This window comes from Drosophila mojavensis, unplaced genomic scaffold (genome assembly GCF_018153725.1).
Source record: "Drosophila mojavensis isolate 15081-1352.22 unplaced genomic scaffold, ASM1815372v1 contig_74, whole genome shotgun sequence".
In the NCBI taxonomy this organism is placed as follows: domain Eukaryota; kingdom Metazoa; phylum Arthropoda; class Insecta; order Diptera; family Drosophilidae; genus Drosophila; species Drosophila mojavensis.
In genome coordinates, this window is record NW_025318899.1 from 19,925,540 (window position 1) to 19,947,143 (window position 21,604).

A 21,604-nucleotide genomic window follows, 5' to 3' on the forward strand; every position below is an offset into this window, starting at 1 on the left:
CTCTGGTCACATTGTCACTTAAAGAGTAGAAATAATTGGAAAATAATAATAAATTTACTGAAAACGTGGAAATTGTGCAATAAATATGGACAAATTAACGACAATTAGTGCTACGCTGTTCATGGCCGCCGATGTGTTCGCTATTGTTAGTCTAGCTCTGCCCGATTGGATAATTACAGAGGAAGCTGGTAGCCGCTGTTGAAAACACCAACAAAAGCTAAGCAATAATAATTGTTTTTGTATATTGTAGGGGACATACGTCTTGGCCTAATGTGGACTTGCATGACGCTGTATAACCGCCCACAGGTCTGCTACACTCCAGATCTTCAGCCGGAATGGCTAATCGCGCTCGTTTGCATTTTCATCGGCTGCATTTGTATCACCACGACAATTATATTGCTGGCATCCAGCACTTGGGACCGCAACGTTATTCCATATGCTCGATGGGTGGGCTTTGCTGCAATGGTTCTGTTCTGCATGGCAGCGGTTGTGTTTCCCTTGGGATTCCATATTGAGGAGATAGGCGGACAAGCGTATCAGCTGCCGAATACGTTTAAAATTGGCATATCATATATAATGTTTGTGTTAGCGCTGTGGATAACAGTTGTCTCAGAACTGTTTGCCGGTAAAGTCTGCTTGCCACACTTCTAGAGCGTACAGTCCATTGAATAGATTTACGTGTATATAAAGGACGCCTAGTATTAAGATTTTAAGTACAATTTGTTTACATATTTTCTGTGATTTGTTACATATTTTGTTTTTATGTGTACTGTTCATATCAATTTATTCAATACTTTTTTTTAAATATTTTTTAAATGCTACTTGAACAACATAGAACTGTCCTGCGACGATTATTGAAATCTCTTTAGTATTTAAGTGTTTGATTTTTCTTTTGATTTATATACATACATATATATATTTATGCTATATATACATATACAACTATACATTTCGGCTAGGCATTTACATTTACTAACAATTAAATAAACAATTAAAAAAGAGTAATAAATCTGACATTTACTCACATTTAAAATATACAAATTTTAGATACTTTTCTTCACAACACTTTCGGTTTTAAGTGTAAAAGACGGCGTACTTATGAACGGTCAAATGGCAACTGGATTATCGCCGCCTTTGCGCCTGCGTTGTGTCAATATGTAAAAAAGGCCGTCTTGAATAAAATATGAGATCCAGATTCAGATTCAGAAATACGACACGATAAGCAATGCTGAGCAAATGCATTGCCACGTATTCATTTTTAAAATTGTGCTGATGGAAGGCATTGCAACCGGACACCACTTGACCACTTGACGGCTGTCCACTTAGGGCATGAAGACCATAAATATAACTTAAAGATCTTTTGTGTACATACCAAGTGATCAAATTTTAGATGTGATAGTCATGCTCATACACCAACAGCTTGTAGTAGTTCTTGCTTAGAGTGTCCTCCTCCATCCAGCATAAAATTGCGAATATAAAGACCGTTGTTTGCCACGCGAACTGACATTTCAAACTAGTCAACATATCTTCAGCATTCTCCAGCCGCAGGCCATAAGTGGCCAAGTAAAGCTGATGATGGGCACGCAGTATTGAGACGAAACCAATCACGTATAAAACCAGCCAGAGACTTTTCGACAACCAGAATAACTTAATCATCCACTTCCACAAGCGGTGATGAAACTCTTCGGTTGATAAAAATCGGAGGCACAGCGAGTGCAGAGTATCACAGCCCATGCAGGCTAATGCGGCAGCTATTGCTGGCAGCGTGTACTGATACTCCCGTTCGTGGATCTCCAGGACTTGGTATGTCGCATAAGGTATGCCCAAGAATGTCTTATACTGGTTGGTAAGCGTGTAAGGGCGCTTCGCCGTTATGTTGGCCAGATTCAGAAAACAGAGATACGCGACGAATAGCTTAAATATAAATTCGCAAACAAAAACAGACATAATAAAACGAAATACTAGCTGTTCGGAGAACGATTTGACTTTACGTTAATTTTGTCTTGCAATAAATAAATATGTCAAGAAAACAATATTTACAATTAGATGGCGCACAGTGTTGTAACTAATTTCTACTCTCTGACTGAAGACTTACAAGCAAACTTTACGTTTAAGTTCAATTTCTGACACCTGCTCCAAAGCCAACTTCAATGTGTTGAATATATGTAAGTATTTTTTTATTCTTGCTACTAGTTTTAGTTTTATTTATCGTTCATTGTAAGCCTCTAGTACAGAACCAGTGACTATGGGCGTCGCAACAAGTACTTGAACCAGTTGGACAACGGAGATGAGCATAAAACAGTGAAAGACGAGACTCGATGCTTTATCTTCAAGTGTTATTTTCTTTCTAGTTCATCGTATGGAAAGGCATGGTCTTATATACCATTCCATAGGTGGTTATTTTGACCATCTATTTTCACATAGCCATAGCCTAAATAAATATAACAAGTTTTTAGTAAGATCTGAGGGTTATCTTGTAACTGATAATGATGGGTTATTTGCTTACCGTCTGTGCAACTGATGCCCCTTATACCTGGTATCCTAATATATTTAAAGTTATCTAAACTGTTGACCGTGGGATGAACGTAAACTCAGACACGAATGAAAACACATTCTTGTCTTTTATTGTATATTTTATTTAATAAATAGTATTTGATAAAATTATTCAGTTACAATAATCGCATATTTTCTAAATAGCCAAACAATTTGAAATACTTATTAATATTTATTATATGTGTTTATAAAAAAAAAGCACTGCACTATGTATGTGTAATTATTTATGTATATATTTTTTTTTTAACAAATTCAAATGAATATATATTTAATACATTCGTAAATATTTCGATTATTTTGTGGATATTTGTAAATCTTGATAGCAAATAGACAGATATGCATGCACACATTAATTTTTCATAGATAAGAAACAATCATCAGAATAGTTTGTATCGGAGGTATAGCTCATATTTGATGGGATATGTTCAGTTAGGGACTCTTTATGTTGCTCAGTTTGGATGTTATTTATTCAGAAAGAGTGGCACAATATCAAAAATTATTTGGTAAAAAAATATACAGTTACATAGATCGTTTGAGGTCTCCCACGTTGCTAGAGCTCTGATGGCACATAGTTTGTTTAACTTTCGAAGATTAGAAATAAAATGGAGTGCTCCAATAGATAATAATAACAATAATAGAAATATTGGCAATTAGTTCAAGCATCTATTGGAGCACCCACTCAATAAATATGCTATGTCCTATAATAATGTGATTAATGTGTTGATTATTTACTTTGGGGTGGGCTAATTTGCATTTGTTATTTAAAGTTAGTTAGATTTCTGTTCAGACGAGTATAGTTGTATTTCTTAAGCAATATTTTCTATATAATTATTCGCTGTTTAAGTGAGCTACGCAATTTGTGCTAAATAACAATTAAACATTAACTAAGACGAACACTTAATGCATATAATTCTTAATGTGCAACGCAAATTAAATGCTTAAAATTCATGAAATCACTTAAATAACATAGTTCCAACAGAAATAAATAACAACATGCCTTAACATAAATATGTATGTATGTATGTATCTATACACAAATAGCATTTACTATTAACAAGAACGAATTGCGCGCTTTTTATTGGATCGCTTCCAATTACAATTTCCCATCGAAGGGTGTCTTTACAAAGTATGTGACTAGATTGCCTTTGCCCTTGACGTAGGTGAGGCCCCGGCATTCGCACTCATATCCGGCGGCCATTAATATCTTGGCTGTATTCTCCGTTGTCTGTCGCATATGGAAGAGTTTTGATGAGTGAGAGGCTGGGACAGAATGGGAATGTCACTATTGTCACTCACCTGGAGTCGGCCCATGACGCCGCATGAGTCCATGCGGGACGCCACATTAACGGTGTTGCTCCATATATCGTATTGTGGCTTCTGGGCGCCAATCACGCCCGCAATTACCGGACCGTGATTCAGGCCGATGCGTAAGCGGAAGCGCTGGAACGACTCGCGATTAATTGAATCCAATATGGACATCAAAGCAATCGCAAATTCAACCAATATGACCACATTGTGCTCCTCGGTACGTTTCTCATCCTAAACAAAATTGCAGAAGATAAAAAACGAAAAAAACGAGTATGAACAAAAGTTACTCCACGTTGGCGTTTGGGTATTTTCATTATGCTCGTTGTCGCTTTTATTGGCCTGGTCAGCCGACGTGAAAGCCAATTGAGCGTATGCTGCCCAAAGTTTGGCTAATCCCTGCCCAATGCCAACCCTCATTTAGAATCCCTTTTTTTTCCTTACTTTTATTCTCTATTTTGTGAAGGGTCATTGTTTGATTTAACTGCTGGGTGCGCTTTGTGTGCGCCAACACGGTTTAATTAAACTACTAAATAGCGATTAAGAGACATTTAAACAGTAAATCAGATTCGAGCAGTCGAAATTGGTCTTTTGTCTATGTCTCTTAAATGTAACCCAATTGAAAATTGAGGAAATACGGAATCAGATAAGAGCTATTAGCGAAGACTTAACTGACTAGTCCTTAGTAGCATCAGCTAAGAGTTAGTTAGTATCGATAGCTCCATTTTAATATAAAATATTAATTATAGTAAAATATACATATGTATATTTTATAAGCCCAACCCAGGGTCATAATTTCGTAAGCTGACTTCGATTTTATAGCTGCTTAAATGCATAGATTAACTTACCGCAAAGCTACGCGACTATTTATAGCATGCCAGGTAGTCGCAGTGTTGTTATTTATAGTATTAGTCAAGCGTTAAAGAAATATTAATTAATTTACATAGACATTCCAGAGTTTAAAGAAGCTTGACAAAGTGCTGCAGCAACTTACCGTGGCGCCATCCTCCTTGCCGGGTCGCAGGCCAGATGCACACATATAGGTGCTGGCAATGGTTTTAATCTTTTCGATGCCACTGAATTTCGGTTTTAAGAGTAACTGCAAGAGAGGACAATTTTAATTACACCTGCAAGATAACTGTTTACTCCCACACTCACCTTGTCGAAATCGCAAATGATCTCGTTCAACAGACGCAGGCACTCCAGGCCCTGCTTGTTGACGTCTGTCTCATCATAGAACTCCTTGTAGTTGGGTATGGAGGCAAACATGACAGCCACGCAGGAGTAGCTCTCGTGATACAGCTCCGTGGAGCGCTCCAGATGCAGAAAGTGGGTGGCCACGTGAGCCGGCAGAATGTTCTCCAGCAGAATCTGAGGGAATTTTATTTTGATGAATAATCCACTTGGGATTTATGAGTCAACTTTACCTTATTGATGCCTCGCATCGTCTCGACCTCCTCCTGCTCCACCTTCAGCTTGGCCTTCCACAGAAAGTCGGTACGTGCCACATATTCACCCTGCCGATCCAGGGTATGCAACACGGCAATCACCAGCAACAGCAGCAGGAAGCCTTTGACCTCCAGAGGGAGGCTAGCAGTGCAAAAAAAAAGGCTAAATTCTAACTGTTCTCAACTGGATTTGGCCAGGACTCACCCATTGTTATAGTTGACCACATTGTAATGCACAAACAGATCGCTGTAGCCCAGCACAATCGTCTGTCCGATCAGGGCCAATATCATGGCAATCAGCTTGAGTATAAAACCCGATCTGAGGAAAGCCGAAATAGCCGCCAAGCTGACGGCACAGCAGCAAAGGAATATGGGAGCTTTCGGTATGGCATTGGCAATATCCAAGGGTAGCATTTCGTCCGGCAGTGTGCTGTTGTTGAATGTATCGCTGCTGTTGGTACTGGTGGCATTACTCTCCCCATAGGACATATCGTCCGGCAGCGAGTAGTTGATCTATTATAAATGCTGGCTAAAGACCCGTTGATTTACACATCGGAAAACCTCTTCCACTTACCACACTGAATACGGCACAGGACGAGATAAGTATGTTGACAATGATGAACATGGCCATGCGCAGAAAGCGACTGCTGGCCACCACCTGGCCGGGACCATTACGCTCCGTGCTCGAGGCATGCACATCCGGAACGGACATATTGCTCAAATAGAGAAACAGTGCTAGGGATATGAAGCTGGCCAGCAACGAGCCCAGCATCGCCAGGTTCCTGTCATGGGGGGCATTCAAATCTGAGTTAAATAAATCGTTCTTGGTATTGGATCTCACCTACAGTTCAATAACAATCAGCTGCACCACGGCCAGCGAGAGGAAGAGCACGAAGGCGCATATCAGATCGAAGCGGAAGTGTGTATCCGGCTGCTCTCGGTACATGGCCTCCCGAGGCGTATTCCGGTACCACATGCTGAATGGCTTCAGCTCGGTGGGGGGCCCCAAGAAGTTAAAATTGAAACATTTACGCTCGGGCGGCAGCAAATTTGATTCAATCATGGCAATGCTCTGCAAGGGATAATAGAGGTTTGTCAGCTTGATGCCCACAGGCGCAGTTGGAGGCGATGCCGTCCATAGAAAGCAACAGCAGCAGCAGCAGCAGCAGCAGCAGCCGGTGTGCCCAATGGCTACGAAATCAAGCCTGTTGCTTGCTGTTTATTTAATTTAACCAAACGACCAAGTCCGCAAAACAAATTGAGTTTAATTCAATTTAATTTTAATGTCATTCCCGGCTGTTGCTGCTTGACCCCAGGCTGCTGGCAAAACTATGGTCCGCACGGACCAACCAGACCATCCACCCACACCCACGCCACTCACCGCCAGTCCAATGTTTTTCACCAGCTTGGATTCGGCAATGTTGGCAAAGGGTCGATCGGCGCCCCAGCATTCCACATATTTGGTCATCTTTGAAGAGGGACGATTGCGTGTGACATGGCCTGTAAAAAAAAAAACACACACACACACACCCAATTCAATTTTGATTTTTCATTTAATAGATTTATGTAGGGCTTGAAGAGTTTTCCTTTAAAATTATTAATAAATTTGCATGCAATAAACAAGCGCAGATAATCTGAGCTGAATAGAAAACCGACTAAAATCCGATTAGACAAGTGAAATGTGTTTAGTCTGATTGGAAAATTTATAAACATGAAATAAATATGTATTACATATTTCTAACTGCATAGCCTATATCTACACTCAATATTACAGTCATCTAGATGTTTGCTTTGGTTTCTGCTATCCATTTACGATTCATTCTAGGTTTTCTGGCAATGCTCCGTCATGATATTTATCGTGTTATTATCCTTTAATCCTTGACTTTTAAGCTACGTGTTAATTCGTTTGTCAACTTCCCACACAATATTTAATCAGTTTTATTCATGTCCGAGCTCGCATTAAAAATGCCATCAAATTAAGCATTTGGCAGCCGTCGGCACGTGAGGCACCCATATAAAAAGCCATAAAACGAACAATGGGCCGCAGCTGCAGCAGTGGCAACGAGCACATAGCTCAGCTGGCTGTCAAAGGAAGCTTAATTGCCAGCGTTGGCCAGGTGCTGTGGTCCGGTCCGTGCACGCCTGGAAGCACCTGGGCCAGTGCGCTGCCCGCTTGGTCATGGCCAACTTTGCACAAAGGCCAACCAACAACAAACAACAACAAACGTAAGCACATTAAGCTTATGATGCAAAAGTTGGGACACTGACGATAAAATTATGCATGAACTGGAGCTCATTTGCAAAAGTGATTTTCAACTGTTGCGCTTTATGGTCTGCCCATGCCTCAAGCCTCTTTCACGCCCCTCCCGCACCCAATGACCGTTGCAATCTTCACTCCGTCTGTGTCAACTCACCTGCATGACTGCGAAAACTTTCGCCGCTGTGTATGGATAATTTGCGACCCTCGATAAAGGCGCCAGAGGAGCGACGTCTGTCGGCGAAGGACATCAGTCCTGAATGAACGAAAAAAAGAAATAAAATTAAAGAAGTTTTATTGAGTTTGGGGCTTTAAATCGATCTATAAATTAAAATAAAATAAAAATACAAATATAAATAATTTCTAAATTTATGCAAGATTGGTGCAACTTTGAAGTCAAGTTGCATATACATATGTATGTGTATGTATATTTATATATTTATTTCCTTATGTATACAGTCATTTCAACTTTCAGATGCTCCAACTTACCCTGTACGGAGAGTTTGCGTCGGGAGCGCTCAGGTGCCTCGGCCACAGTCAAACTATTGGCGCCTCCTGCTGCAGCTGCTGCGGCGGTTGCTGTTGCTGTGGCTCCTGCTGCTGTTGATGTGGGCGTAAGGTTGGCCGCATTGGCCGCTGTTGCTGGCTGGGTGCCACTGTTGGAGATGCCACTCTCGCTGCCACTCATGCTGAGCAGATCCTCGGCGGGCAAGGACAAGGCGGCCGACTTGGGTGCGGACTCGGAGGCCGCGGAGTCGCCGCTGCCGCGATGTGCCACATTTGGTGTTCCCTCATTGTTGATTTCTGGCTCGCTGCACTTGCCAACCAGCGGCTCCGTGGCATTTGCATCATCTTCTTCTTCGGACAGCTCCTTGATGGACATGGATGCAGCCGAGGTGAGCGGCGCATGCAGTACCCCATCTTGACTGTTCGTAGATATGGGTGAGAGCCTGTCAGGCTGTCCGTCGGCCACAGCAGCAGCAGCAGGTGCAGCTGCACTAACTGGAGATCGTGTTTCAGCAGGCAGAAGCTTCTCAGTGACATCGATGTCTTCTTTGACGGCATGCTCCTCAGCTGGCTCCGTGTGCTCAATGCACTCCACTACCCGCGGCACACTGTGCATATAGGCAGGCTGTCGAGATGATGGTTAGCCGAGCAGCTCATTACGATAGATGAAACAAAAGACATACCTTGGGCGGCACAATGAGATACGTTTCAATTTTATGATCCGCTAGATATGCGTCTCGGCTGCCACCCTCGCCCTGCTCCACCTCAAACTTGTCACCCAGAAAGTCCAAAGTTTGCTTTGTGATGTGCACGCGACTGTGAATTATATGTGGATTCATTGAATATATTCAATGCTCTATATATGTATGTATATGTATGTGTTATGTATATAAATTAAAGAACCTTTCTAGAATGCGTGTGGTCTCCCTCTCTCCACTCGGCATCCATTTCCGTGCTTTCAATTGTAATTTTATTTTATTTATGCCTTTGTTGCGCACTCCTCAAAGAATTCGTGCGTAACACGCAAAATGAGCTCCTAACTTTTTTTCGCCTCATTGAACAACATTTCAATTCGATTTCAAATAATTGCAAACCAACGAAATATCTGAGGGGATGTCAACCGAATTGAGTGTGTGCCCCAAGCCGTGGGCAAGGAATAAATAAAAATCATCTATGTGCAAATTGAAGTAGATTTTAGATAAAAGTGCCTCAGTGACTCAGTGAATAGAAATTCATAATCGACAACTCCTGATTAACCTTTTGATAACCTCTAGGCATCGCCACAATTGGCTGTACTTAGAAAGAGCAATTTTAATTGTAGATTAAACTCAGACAGAAATTGGATAAATCGCTATATAATGACCGGTGCTTGTCAGTTGCCTGAGCGTTTATTCTATTCTTAGGTCAGACACAACTCTAATTACATATAGCTTCGAGCCAGCCCGAGCTCGAGCTGCAGTTGAAGGTAATGGCCCAAGGCTAAGGGCGTGTTTAATTGCAATGCCCATGAAGACACATTAAAAATGGTATTATGACGTGTGGGGCAGCACCTTGTTTAAGCTGTTTCACCTGCTTCACCTGCTGCCCGGCAGGCTCGCGTTTGTTTTGCTCTGGTTAGTTGGCATTGTGTGGAATTAAAAGACAAAATACAGAAATACAGAAATGACAAACTTACCCCGCAACGCCGCCGCTCTCCATGTGGTTGGCCAGGGTAACATCATCGCTCCAAACATCAAATTGCCACTTGCGGAGGCCAAGGACGCCGCAGAGCACGTTGCCCGTGTGTATGCCAATTCGCATGTCAACATTTATGCCGGTCGCCTCACGCACGTGTCTGCCGGAACGAAAGTAAAGCAAACGAAGGGAAAACAATGAATGTTGTTCGTCCAGTTGTGCTGGCCCATGTACAGAAATATTTACATACTTACACTGCACGTCATCAGGTTAGCGCCCCCCTTTACACTCAACCTCAAAGCTAAATAAAATCTAAACCATCAGAGCTCCATCTTTGAATTTTTTTTACATTATACTCCATTTATTTCTCTTTAAAATACAAAAAGAATGGCTACTGTAACAATAAGGATTATTTTTAAATAATTTTTTTTGTAGAATGTACAAAAAACATGTAACAAAAATTTGGTCATCAGATTAGCGCCCCCTGCGCTAAATTCAATTTATTTAAGTTAATGACCAAAAGTAACACCTGTATTTTAAGCTATTATTATTTTTAAGTAATATTAGTAGTGCGTAGTGCCGTTTTTTGTTTGAAATTACTTCAAAAATTCGATTAGGAGTGGAATTATAAAGTTGTTCAATATTATTCAAGGATATGGTTGACCAAGCGTGTTCAGTACCTTCGATCAACTCTATCTTTGCACAATAATGCTTTTCGGACTCATATACTTTCCTGATCAACCATCCCCAGACGTTTTCAATGATATTAAGGTCGAGTGAATATGGTGGCCACTCCATGAGATCAATTTTTTGGCCCTGAATCCAGGACTTCAGGGATTAGGATTTGGATTTGGAGCATTATCATGCTGGGAAATCTAATGCCGGTTTTCAGACAGGTTATAGAAATGCGGAACAGCAGTTTTAAACACGATGTTATAGTCCTATGCGTTCATGCGCGATGTCAACGCGCCGCAACGGCTTGGAAACCGTTCCAAATAATGTTCTTCTATGCGTAGGTCATGGATATAATAAATTTTGCCATCAGCTCCTTCCAAATTCAATTTTTCTCATCAGAAAAGACTACATGCTGCCATTGGGTAGACCACGTCATGTTCGCCCTGCCAAAATTAATGCGTATTTCTTTTCTCAGCATATCGACTGGTGTCTTTTTTTTTACATTCTGTTTCTTTAGGTAATTAACTTTCTTTATTGCTCTTTGGACCGTTGATAAGCTCGTCTTAACACCGATTTTATCCCTAATCTTGGTGGTCGATTCATGGGAATTCGAAGCTTCCCGAACTAATGCTCTTCTATTTCCTTCTGAAATCGCTTGATTATTGCCGCGTATATAGTTTTTTCCATAGTTTTCCCTATTTGTAAGAAAATTGCCACTTAGATTTCTGTTTTTTTCCTGTTTTTTCAGCAATTTTTTGGTTGCATAGTCTAGATTCAAAGTATGCCTCAATCTTTGATTTTCAACCAAAGATAAAACTGTTTCTTTACCCATACTATAAATATATTGAATACTTTAAGCTTCACAAAAAATTTGGTGAGTGTAATTGCCAAAATAAGCAAGATAATTACAATTGCATTTGGGGGCGCTAATCTGATGACGCAAAATAAGTGCACACATTTTTTGCGAAAATAGAGCAGAATAGAAAATAAAACATAACGGGTTTTCACTCGCGCTTTTTTTTGGTATGAGAGACATCTCATATGATGATAATGAAATAAATAAAAAACCAAGAAGTTACGTGCAATAGGCAAAGAGAAAAACGTAAAAGAAAATGAGTGTAAGGGGGGGCGCTAACCTGATGACGCGAAGTGTATATACTAACTAGTTCTAGAGTTGCGTAACGAGCACGATTTTATGTGCCATAAAACAACAGGACAACAACAGGCCAGCCTTTGTGAGCCCTGATATATGACATGTGGTCGACCACTCACCGAAGCACACACGTGTACACACAGCTACGGATGGTTAACAAGTCCTTCGCCCGGTTATTAACAGCAAATAGTATTTTTGTAGTGCAGTGTGATGTGTTCGCTGCGCCAAATGAGACGCAACAGAAGTAAATCGTCTTGGAAAACAAATCACATGGGAGTCCTTTAAGTTGATTTGTTTTCATTCCTTTTGTTTTACTTTGGGTCATTTGGTTTGCTCAACGATTGAAACACTTATGTGCACACTCAGACAACAACCTCCACTGGCTGTACCCAAGAAAAGCCTCAGGTTTTCTTAATGCCAAAGTTCTTTTTCGAGGCTCGCCCCCTTTATGAATTTGTAAAGTTTCGGGAATTAAATTTAATTATGCAGGAGTGCGATTACCTCGGTGTGCCTTATTCTTTAAAGTTCCAGCAGTGAGTACTCAAAATAAATGAATATGTGGGCATATACAGGCTATTCTTTAAACATGCTGGGCTCATCAAAAAAATTAGATAAGAGTTCACACAAATGTGCTGAGAATGCGAGCGGGCCTAGCACTTGATTGTGCTCAGGTAAATCAAAAAATATTGCCTACTTTTGTGCGCAACGAAGTGCTGTGCGCTCTTCAAGCAATGCGCTTTAAAGTGTTTGCCAAATAACACAAAGCAACAGACGTCTGTTTCGTCTCACAATTAAACTTGTAGCTCTCACATACACACACTCTCACACACACACATGAGATGCAAGCATTTTGGCATTTTCATAAGAAGCAAATTGAAAAAAGCCCGCACTGCTTAATGGGCTGCATCTGCATGGTACAAACAAAGCGAGAAGCAAGCTGCTTTTCAGAACAGAGAGAGAGTGAAAGAGAGAGAGAGGGGGCATGAGAGATTGAAAAGCCAAATGCCTTCCGGCGAAGAACAAAAGAAATACTTAAAGTGAAATGAAATGTTAGAAAGCGGCCAAGCCAGAACAAAATAATAAACACAATAGGAATGCGCGTTGGCGAATAAAGAAATGAATGAAAAATGCGAAAAAATAGCAGCTCAAATGCCGAAATTTAAATACCCTAAAATACTTTAGGGTAAACAACTGGGAAATTATACATTCAATATAGAAAAAATATATCCAAAATGAATTTTTTAATATATACAATAAAAATATTTATGTGCACTCACATACTCAGGCAGTACCTCAGCAGCTTTTCGGACAATGGCCGTACGTACTTGCTACTGGGGCACTTACGCATGTAATAAAATTGGCCTTTGTGTCGATATTGTATAAAATATTCTGCTTTGTATATATTTTATGTTACTTTTTTTTTATTCTTTGACCTATTCTTTTTGTTTTGTTGGCGTCTTTTATTGCATAATACGATTTTAATAGGCGACATAAAAACTGGATCCATGTCCATCTACTGGCATTTAAAGCTGACATGGCCGCGCAATAAGCTAACAGTCAAGGCAGGGCGATAAAAACAATATCGTGACATCTATTTGGGCACAAATTAAAGCTTAACGTAAATCGACTTAATACTTGATGTATTAAATAAAAAGTGTGCACAATTTATTGTTGCATGTGTAGCTATCCCTGCATGCTAGTGTTTCCGCTCGTGTCATTGATGCGTGTGTGTGTGTGTGTGTGTATGTGTGCTTATCCACCTGTAACCCGATGGCCCACAGAAACTATCAAAGTGCTGAAAGCAAAAACAAACGTTTGCATAAGAGCTGGCGGCAACTAAAGCACACATACACACACAAACACACATACACACGTACATAGGCACGCTCGTTCATGCAAGGAAAAACCAAACACCAAACAGCAAGTCAAAAGGGTCGACCGAGGGCAAACATGTCGTATGCGTAACGCGCGTTCAATGTTGACTGTTTAAAGGGCAACTCACCTGATGGCATCGATCATTTGCAGGCCCATGTTGACACAATTTGTAGCATGCTGCGGCCGTGAGATGGGCAGCCCGGACACGCAATAATAGCAATCGCCCAGAATTTTAATGCGCAGGCATTGATTCTCCTATGTGTCAGAGGCAAGGTAAGTCAGATGATTAATGCATCGCCAGCAGGTGCTGTTGCTACTCACCTGAGCTATTTGATCGAAGCGTCCGAAGAGATCGTTTAAGGTCTTGACCAAATCACTGGCCGTCAGGGAGGATGAGAGCGGCGTAAAGTTCACAATGTCTGCAAAAAGTATGGTGACATTTGTGTGCCGCTGCACGTGGAGCTCGTGGAAACGTGTGGCTGATGTTGACGCCTGGCCTCCAGCACGCTGGCAGGCATCCGCCATCTTTAGCATGATGCTCCGCTTGACCTGCATACAGAAACACATACGCACACGCACATACACACACGCACATTATAACGACAATAGCAAATCAGAACACTTGCCATCATTTGCTCACCTCGGCGGCTATGTAGGCGGGTATCACGCTCAGAAGCAGCTGCTCCTGCTGCTCGCGCTCGCACTCGAGCTTGACGCGTTGCTCGATGCCAGTGCGTGTTCCATCCACGGTGCGATTGTGGGCGGCATCCGACATGATGCGATAATAAAGACCGGAAACGGATGCGCTAGCCAGCATAACAATCTCGCCAAAGAGCTACGAGGGCCCGGACGAGAGAGAAACGAGTGAGCAATGAGAGTTAAACGGGGTCACGCCAAGAACTGTTGAATAATAGAGTCTATTGGCAGGACGAGAAGCAGGACCAACAATGCTCCACCACAGACCCCTAATCGGAATTCCCAACATACAATTGTGTCCCAGCTAATTAACTCTGCCACAATGCCCTGCGATGGGCATGGAATAAGTGAGTGAGCGAGTCACTGAACGAAGAATGGAGAGGGGGGTAATGGGGTGACTGGCTGAACTGCCACAGCATGAAAAATTGTGCTGCGGAAAACGAGCCACGAGAAAAACTAAACAAGTAATTAAAGCGACAACTTTAAAAGTTGTTCAATTTCTATTTTGTCCGCCATTTGCAATGATTTCGAATACAAATTGGCAAATTTTAATTAAGCAAATAATAATTAAAAGTGGACACTGATAATGAGTAAAGTTTATGTAAATATAATTATCAGATATTACTTTTGCTGCAGATATCAATATTTAATTCAAAAATATATTTAATATATTATTTATAGAGACCAAAGAAAAACAGAGACTCGGAAAATTTAATTGTACGTAATATAGCATGATTATAATTTTAATTATAATTATAATTAATTAATCGTAATGTAGTATATAGTGAAAATAGAGTGAGCATCTCTCTATATCTACTAATTTATCATTTAATATTTTTATAGACGAATATAGTGTTCTATACAATTTTATTGAAGCTAAGTAAAGCTTGTATATATTATTTATATTTTAATAATTATTAATTTTAATAATTTTTAATAAATATTAATCAGAGCATTTGAATTGGATTGTGCTATTTTTTTTATTTTTATTTTTTTTATTTTTACCCTGAACCCATTGAAAATGGGAAATCAGGGTATAATGGGTTTGTTTTATCCTAGTGCTCTCTCAGCCCACCTTAAATTGGTTTACATTAAAAATTTCCAATTTGAGCCTGCATTAAATACGAATATGAAAAATTGCATAAAACCTTACAAGCTTAGCACTCTATGAACTTTGTAAACTATAATAAACCCAATATTTTTCCGTCCATTCGCGCTCAACTTTTACGGCAAAAGCGTAATCCCAGTTTATGGGAAAACTGTTGCCACAGCGATGGGGCAATGCAAATAAAAAAACTTACCATGGGCAAATTGCACGCGTAGTCCGGGCTGGTGCCGATTCTATAAACGATGTGTATGGCTGTCATAAATAAGGCTAACACCACAGAGACCGGCCAGGAAATGGGCAGCATCGTGTGGATGCCCTGCAATGCAAAGCGATGCAATTCATAAGCGGCGTATTAAATACGTATGCAGTCCACAATGTGGGCTTGCCACACCGACCACTTACCAGAAACAGGGCGTACATGGGCAGTGGGGCCAGCTCACCGCCCGTGATGGCCGCAATGGTGCCCAGCGAGAAGGTGGTGACAATGGCAAAGGCCAATGCGGCCGCTGGGGAGCTAAGCACCGCCGGAAACTGCAGGGCCGTCAGTATTGAGCCGGAGATTACGGCTGCCAATGCCAGCAGCAGTGTCTGCAGCAGGTGCTATACACCATAATACACAGTTGTTATTTTACCCGACTAAGTGTTAGTGCCATGGCTAATGCTCTCACCTGCTCGTAATAGACGCCAATCGCTATGGACACAACACATGCTACCAGCGACGTGAACAGGCCCGATCTGAAGAGCGACTTGCGCAGCCTCTGCCGGTAGCGTGTATATAAATCGTTCAGGTGGATGTCCTCAGCTGCAAAATACAGAAAATTGAAGGGCTTGAGCCATTAGTGTTGCGTGTTAAATGGGTAATTCGCTTTAAGTGCGACTCCAAGTACGGCACAGCTAAAAGCAGCCAAGCCATTCGATTGTGACATTAAAAAAAATTACGAAAGTAACATGTATTTGACACGAGTGCCACAGCTATTAATTATACAAATAACCTATATACATATAAAGTACAATAGACATTTTTCCAATATCAAGGTTAAGTGCAAGGAATAAATCGATAATAATCAGCAGATAATTGGATATTGATTGGCATATACTATGTAAAGAAATGCTATACTGAATGAATACCAAAAACATATATATATCCTGCTTGGGTTGGAAATCAAATAATATTAGTTGAATGGTCAATTGCTTTGAAATCTATATTTATGACTTTTATGAAAACTGAGAACTAAGTACTTGAACTAAGTATTTTCTCCAAATATTTCCTCTCAAATCTCATTAAGTATTTTCTCCAAGTATTTAATGCCTAGTTGAACGATCACACACTTCACTTCTGACCTACTAGCCCCCACCAGGCCTGGGCGACTGAAGAAATGCTGCAGCTGCTGCCCTTTATATAGGGCGCCTTTCACTCGAAGCCGAAGTCGCGCTCAAATTTTGAGCCGAACGACAGGTAGAGATCGTTGCAGTCGAGCTTTAAGTGACCAATGGGAACACTCTCTTCTGCTGCAAGCATTCGTTTTACTTCGCTTTACTCAAATATAAATACCGAACGAATGCTGCTGCATACATGTAGAGAGCTTGAGTGATCTTCTGTAATTGTTCGTCGTACCTTTGTGCCGTTCGGCAGATAGACATAGAGAGATGGGCAGGGTGATAGAGAGAGAGAGACACATATATTGTACAAACAGATGCTGAACAGCTTATGTACATTAATATTCATAAATATTAGATGGCATAGGCAGCAGTTTCTTCTGCTCTACATCTCTCTTAAGGACTAGGACATCTTCATAGGACTTCTAGGACCTCTGCTTGCATACTCTGACATCAAAGCGCATATACATACTGAACAGACGGACAGACTGAATCAAATATATACTAATATAATTTATGGAGTTATCCTCTTCCCCTTCCGCCTGCTTTATACATACAATAAAACCACTTTGTACTGATTTCCCATTTACAATGGGCTCAGTGTATAAAAATGCTATTAGGGTGATGTTAAGTCCATTTTCAAATTATCTACTAAGTAGATATCATATATCTTACGCACGTCACTGCTGTCAAAACAAATTACAACGTGGCCAAAATACACTTTCAATAGCCAAAACACGTCAAATCTAACACATTGTAGTTCTTGTATTTTGTTTCGTCTATGTTAATCGATATGTAGAGTAAGCATGTGGCCTGCTAATTGCCTTTAAATGCTTTGATTTATTTATGGCGCAAACATTGTTGGACAGTGTTGGCGTCAAAGTGTGTGAGTTGTTTATTTTTAGGCGGCCATACCTGCGCCAGGTGTTTATTGTTTATATTGCTTGAATTTTCGACTACGCGGACGAGGTCAACATTGATTTTTGTTCCACCACATATACATCTAAATAAAAATATATATGTACATGTTTTGAAGCCCATGTAAACCAACAGACAAATCAATACGAGCTCGTTTATAAACATAACATATACATATATTGGGAAAGTTTTGTGAATGGCCGAAATACACTTGGAGGGTCAAGTGCGTCTGGTTGCTGGCCTCTGTTGTTGACAGCCAGCTTGATTAATTAACTGAATGGGAACCGAATTTCCCAAATTACTTGTCGGAAAACCAGAAAAATAATCCATTGAAAGGAAAATTAAATTTTCTCCTAGACTTCTTTAACATAAGAAAATCAATCGAAGCGCAGATATTCGGCCAGCGCACAAGGATACAAGGATACAAGGATTCCTTATCGAATCAGCCAATTGTACTGATTACTTTCCAACAAGGACTTACAATTGTTATAAGTATATTTCAAGCTGCTTAGTCCGCCTGGAGCACCCAAAGCTAAAGTTTTTGTCTGCTTTCAACTCAATAAAGAACACAACAAAAATTATTTTAAATACATTTTTATTAATGTAATGATATACGAAAAGAAAAAAAAAAACAGAAAACAGATATATATATATATACTTTAACTCTAGCAGGACATAAAAAGGAAACGCAGTTAACCGCAAGCTTGAGACGTACATTAAGGATAAGAATCTCACTCCAGAGCGGAATGTGCGTAAAATTCAGCACATGCTGCAGGCAAAATGGAGCGCAAATCATCACAGTCACTTATCGACGTGGGTGGATCGACCACTAAGATGCCATACAAGCGGAATAATATATGTATATTGATGACATATTTGTTGTGTGCACACAAGTCTAAGCCACATATCTAAATATAAATATATCAACAAAAGCATGTACACATACTTTCCGCTTAATACAGCTTGTTTTCGACAAAAGAAGTTTGTCACTCTCATTTATTCGTATAAATAAGTGTGCGCATTACTCAAGGAGCGGCCCTCGCAACTAGACGATGCCGAGCACTGCGGCTGCCTTCAGTTGTTTATTCTCAGCAATCAAACAGAAATTCTTTTGAAAGCGTTGGCTAAACTCACACTCTTTCACACACTGTATCACTCGCTCATATGTGTATGGGTGTGTGGGTGTGTGGGGGTGTGGGTGTGTATCTATGTGTGTGAAAGGATGACATATGCCCTCATATGTCTACGGCATTCTTGTGCTGTAGGTCATAAAAAGTAAAGCATATAAAGCGAAACAGTTGAAGACTTTGACAGGATACAGCACGATGTTGACTGTGAAGCTTTTTGGCATAGATGTTATGCGACAGCATCGTGAATGAAAGCCGCAATGGCTTTTCACTGGGTTCCATGTGATTAAATACGTGCAGACACATATGTCAAGTCGTTCAGTGCCCCGCCCTCAGCCCGTTCTTTCCCCTCCCCAAAAACTGTCGAGTAAATCCCCATGCGCTGCATACGGATTGACAGTGTGAAGGGTTAAGCTAGCAATCTTCTTATAGTGCTTAGATCAAACTGATTTCAAATGAAAATTCTTCCTCTTTACACATTGTTGCAATCGAGCGAGCTATGCTAATAATGTCAAAAAGCAATTTACTCACTTCGGTTAGACTAGAATACGTGCAAGTTATAATACATATATAGCGCTCTCATAAATTCTGGTAAACATCATGTTTAGATTTAACGGAAATAATCTAATGTCGCAACCAACACGCCGATCCCGCGTAAGCCACCATCCACTTGGCACATCTTAGCGAATTAATAATCCTCTATGGGTTCCTCTTGCAGGTCAACTCGGACAGCTTAGCTGCTGAGAAGTGTTGGATAGACGATCATTTCTATAACCTGTTATACAAGAGCTACAATGGCAATAACCTTGGAGTGAACTCTAGACACAGAAATGAAGCAGACAAGAACAGGACTTCCAGTCTGATCGACTACAGGCGAATTGATGCACAGCTATCGCGCAGTAAGAATTTGATTTAATAAAGAGTATTGTAATTAATTTGTTTCCATTTAAGTACAATTTGAATGTGAGAACATGCGACACGCTCGATTGCGTACAGAAAACAGTGAGTAAAATTTATGAAAAGTAATATTACTGTTTTTTGAGATTTATCAAAGAATTGAGCGCCACTAGAATATGTTAGCAGGGATTGGATTGAATAAAAATTGGACTTGTTCTTCCAAAGAGATTATAGATCTTTGGATTCATTACAAAACAAATTCTTAGCAGTTTAGTTTAATTAATTTCTCCCTCTTTCTTCATAATCAGCTAAGCTTCCGGATATATCGGATCATCACAGCGGCCGTGAATTCAATTTAACTGGCTCGGCATTAACAGCCGCTGTGCGCTCGCCACCACCGATTCGTGGTGCTGCGCCATGCATGGACTTTCGTTTAGCTGGTGCTGCTCGGGCAGTCCCAATTGCCACGGGGCCAGTTCAACAGCGTCGCCAAGCAAGCACTCTGGCGGAGGTCTCTTACGGCCTGCCGCCAGAGGCAATGCTTAGTGGGGCGCAAGTGGATGCGGTGGGTGATGAGCTGCCTGCATTGCTACCATTTGAACTCATGTCGAGCCCATCCTTATGCCCAGTTCCGGATCAGTTGGATGCGAAAGGAGCGGACTCGAATGTGGCAATGGTGCCGCAGGCGGATCCATACAAGTGTCCGGTGTGTCTGAAATGTGTTCGCCAACGGAAGCCCGCCTCCACCGTGTGCGGCCATGTATTCTGCAGTGGTTGCATTAAGACCGCATTACGCGCCACCTGCAAGTGCCCCGTATGCCAACGCTTGATTACCACACGCCAAGTTTTCCGAATATTCATATAGCTCACGATGTAGTAACTGATTTTATTATCACTCAAGCTGTTGGTGTGGCCTGTTTTATCGTATACTGAACTGTTCTATACTGCAATTATATTAAATTCATCCAAGTTTGTTTCGATGTGCACCCTAAGGTATGCAACGTTTTTTCTTCTACCCACCAACGTTGCGCATACGCCATGTGGCGCGGCAAACATAAAATGCAACAAAATACAAGCGAAATTCTCAAGGGCGACCGCAAGTCTGCCACATTGTGCACCGGAACACCACCTGCTGCAAGATTGTAAATTACATGTCCTGAAGCTGTGGCAAGTAGCAAGCTTTACGTGGCACCGTGTGCTGCATGTGCCGCATGTCAATAGCAGCAGCTGCTCGGTTTAGCTGCACAGTCTAATCGCCAACGATTTGTATGACAAACACTCAGCTCGATTACCGACTCCAATCGATTTGCAACACTTAATCAAATTGAATTCATTCGACTGCAAAATGGGTTTCACTACCGGGCGGGCTCTTTAGCAAATATATCATGCTTGCCTTTTCAATTAGCTCTATGTGTTTATGCGGGTCACGCCCTGATCTTACCACAATTCTAAAATTTGCACAGATTCAATTGAGAGCAGACTCACTCGCCCTAGATTCAACTGTTGGCCACAAAATAAATCAACGGCTTTGGCCAGCAGCTGTGCTGAAGTAATCAACAGCTTGGCCCAAATGGAATGAATAATGCGAGTGCTGGCTGTAAGCTGCTAGCTGGAGTCGCCTGGACTTCTCTCACAAATTGGCGACACAAACGTGCCAGGCTAAAACAAATTTCCCCCGAAAGGGAGCGGGAGCAATTGTAAAAGAAAATGTCATGCCATCGCATTAATCAAGGTGAAGTTGAACACTTTTGTCACAGCCAGTGTCAAAGCCAAACAGACAAATTGGTCAACGAAGCACAGTGGTTTAAAATGTATTTTAAAAATTATTTCACTTACGCTACGAGTTTATCAATAAAGCAATTCTTGAGTGTATAAATTTTAGAGTTTTGAAAGTCACTGTATATATTTATTTAATTCGAATTATTTATATTAATTTTTTTTTTGCTATGCCGCACCACTGTGCAATATAGACAGCGCTCAAATGCCGACACAGAGCGCACGTATTTCGCTTGTTTCTCTTGCACAATGTGCGAC

General features: G+C 41.0%; 3 protein-coding genes across 5 annotated transcripts in view; 2 read left to right on the plus strand and 1 right to left on the minus strand.

Annotated features, from left to right (window-relative positions):
* Nucleotides 1-85: 85 nt before the first annotated feature.
* Nucleotides 86-800, plus strand: LOC6583048 (uncharacterized protein C16orf52 homolog A). Its single transcript, XM_002008691.4, has 2 exons — nucleotides 86-188; nucleotides 251-800. Exons 1-2 carry the CDS (start codon nucleotides 86-88, stop codon nucleotides 649-651), a joined length of 504 nt encoding a protein of 167 aa, XP_002008727.1. The 3' UTR covers nucleotides 652-800.
* Nucleotides 801-2,620: 1,820 nt separating this feature from the next.
* Nucleotides 2,621-21,604, minus strand: part of LOC6583050 (adenylate cyclase type 2) — a 40,053-nt gene continuing 21,069 nt past the window's right edge. For 2 of the 3 annotated variants that reach the window (XM_015162709.2, XM_015162708.2), the window contains 20 exons: nucleotides 15,920-16,053; nucleotides 15,654-15,851; nucleotides 15,445-15,567; nucleotides 14,088-14,282; nucleotides 13,769-13,996; nucleotides 13,575-13,702; nucleotides 9,746-9,904; nucleotides 8,754-8,886; nucleotides 8,053-8,695; nucleotides 7,721-7,819; nucleotides 6,688-6,806; nucleotides 6,152-6,378; nucleotides 5,881-6,088; nucleotides 5,512-5,819; nucleotides 5,286-5,448; nucleotides 5,017-5,229; nucleotides 4,853-4,957; nucleotides 4,707-4,721; nucleotides 3,850-4,092; nucleotides 2,621-3,778 (listed from right to left, as the gene is read on the minus strand). In XM_015162709.2, the coding sequence (XP_015018195.1) occupies nucleotides 3,647-3,778; nucleotides 3,850-4,092; nucleotides 4,707-4,721; nucleotides 4,853-4,957; nucleotides 5,017-5,229; nucleotides 5,286-5,448; nucleotides 5,512-5,819; nucleotides 5,881-6,088; nucleotides 6,152-6,378; nucleotides 6,688-6,806; nucleotides 7,721-7,819; nucleotides 8,053-8,695; nucleotides 8,754-8,886; nucleotides 9,746-9,904; nucleotides 13,575-13,702; nucleotides 13,769-13,996; nucleotides 14,088-14,282; nucleotides 15,445-15,567; nucleotides 15,654-15,851; nucleotides 15,920-16,053 (3,773 nt within the window). In that variant the 3' untranslated portion in view covers nucleotides 2,621-3,646. The remainder of the gene's footprint in view (nucleotides 3,779-3,849; nucleotides 4,093-4,706; nucleotides 4,722-4,852; nucleotides 4,958-5,016; nucleotides 5,230-5,285; nucleotides 5,449-5,511; nucleotides 5,820-5,880; nucleotides 6,089-6,151; nucleotides 6,379-6,687; nucleotides 6,807-7,720; nucleotides 7,820-8,052; nucleotides 8,696-8,753; nucleotides 8,887-9,745; nucleotides 9,905-13,574; nucleotides 13,703-13,768; nucleotides 13,997-14,087; nucleotides 14,283-15,444; nucleotides 15,568-15,653; nucleotides 15,852-15,919; nucleotides 16,054-21,604) is intronic. The other variant, XM_002008693.3, reaches the window with a different exon arrangement.
* Nucleotides 19,175-20,562, plus strand: LOC6583051. The gene is made up of 4 exons (XM_002008694.4): nucleotides 19,175-19,327; nucleotides 19,392-19,572; nucleotides 19,625-19,675; nucleotides 19,879-20,562. The coding sequence occupies exons 1-4, from the start codon at nucleotides 19,274-19,276 to the stop codon at nucleotides 20,433-20,435; spliced, it is 843 nt and encodes a 280-aa protein (XP_002008730.2). The 5' UTR covers nucleotides 19,175-19,273; the 3' UTR covers nucleotides 20,436-20,562.

Coding starts and splice junctions, on each gene's coding strand:
- LOC6583048 (XM_002008691.4), top strand. CDS start 86: ATGGACAAATTAACGACAATTAGTGCTACGCTGTTCATGGCCGCCGAT. Junction 189..250: donor GATAATTACAGAGGAAGCTG/GTAGCCGCTGTT, acceptor TGTATATTGTAG/GGGACATACGTCTTGGCCTA.
- LOC6583051 (XM_002008694.4), top strand. CDS start 19,274: ATGTTTAGATTTAACGGAAATAATCTAATGTCGCAACCAACACGCCGA. Junction 19,328..19,391: donor AACCAACACGCCGATCCCGC/GTAAGCCACCAT, acceptor TTCCTCTTGCAG/GTCAACTCGGACAGCTTAGC. Junction 19,676..19,878: donor TCGATTGCGTACAGAAAACA/GTGAGTAAAATT, acceptor CTTCATAATCAG/CTAAGCTTCCGGATATATCG.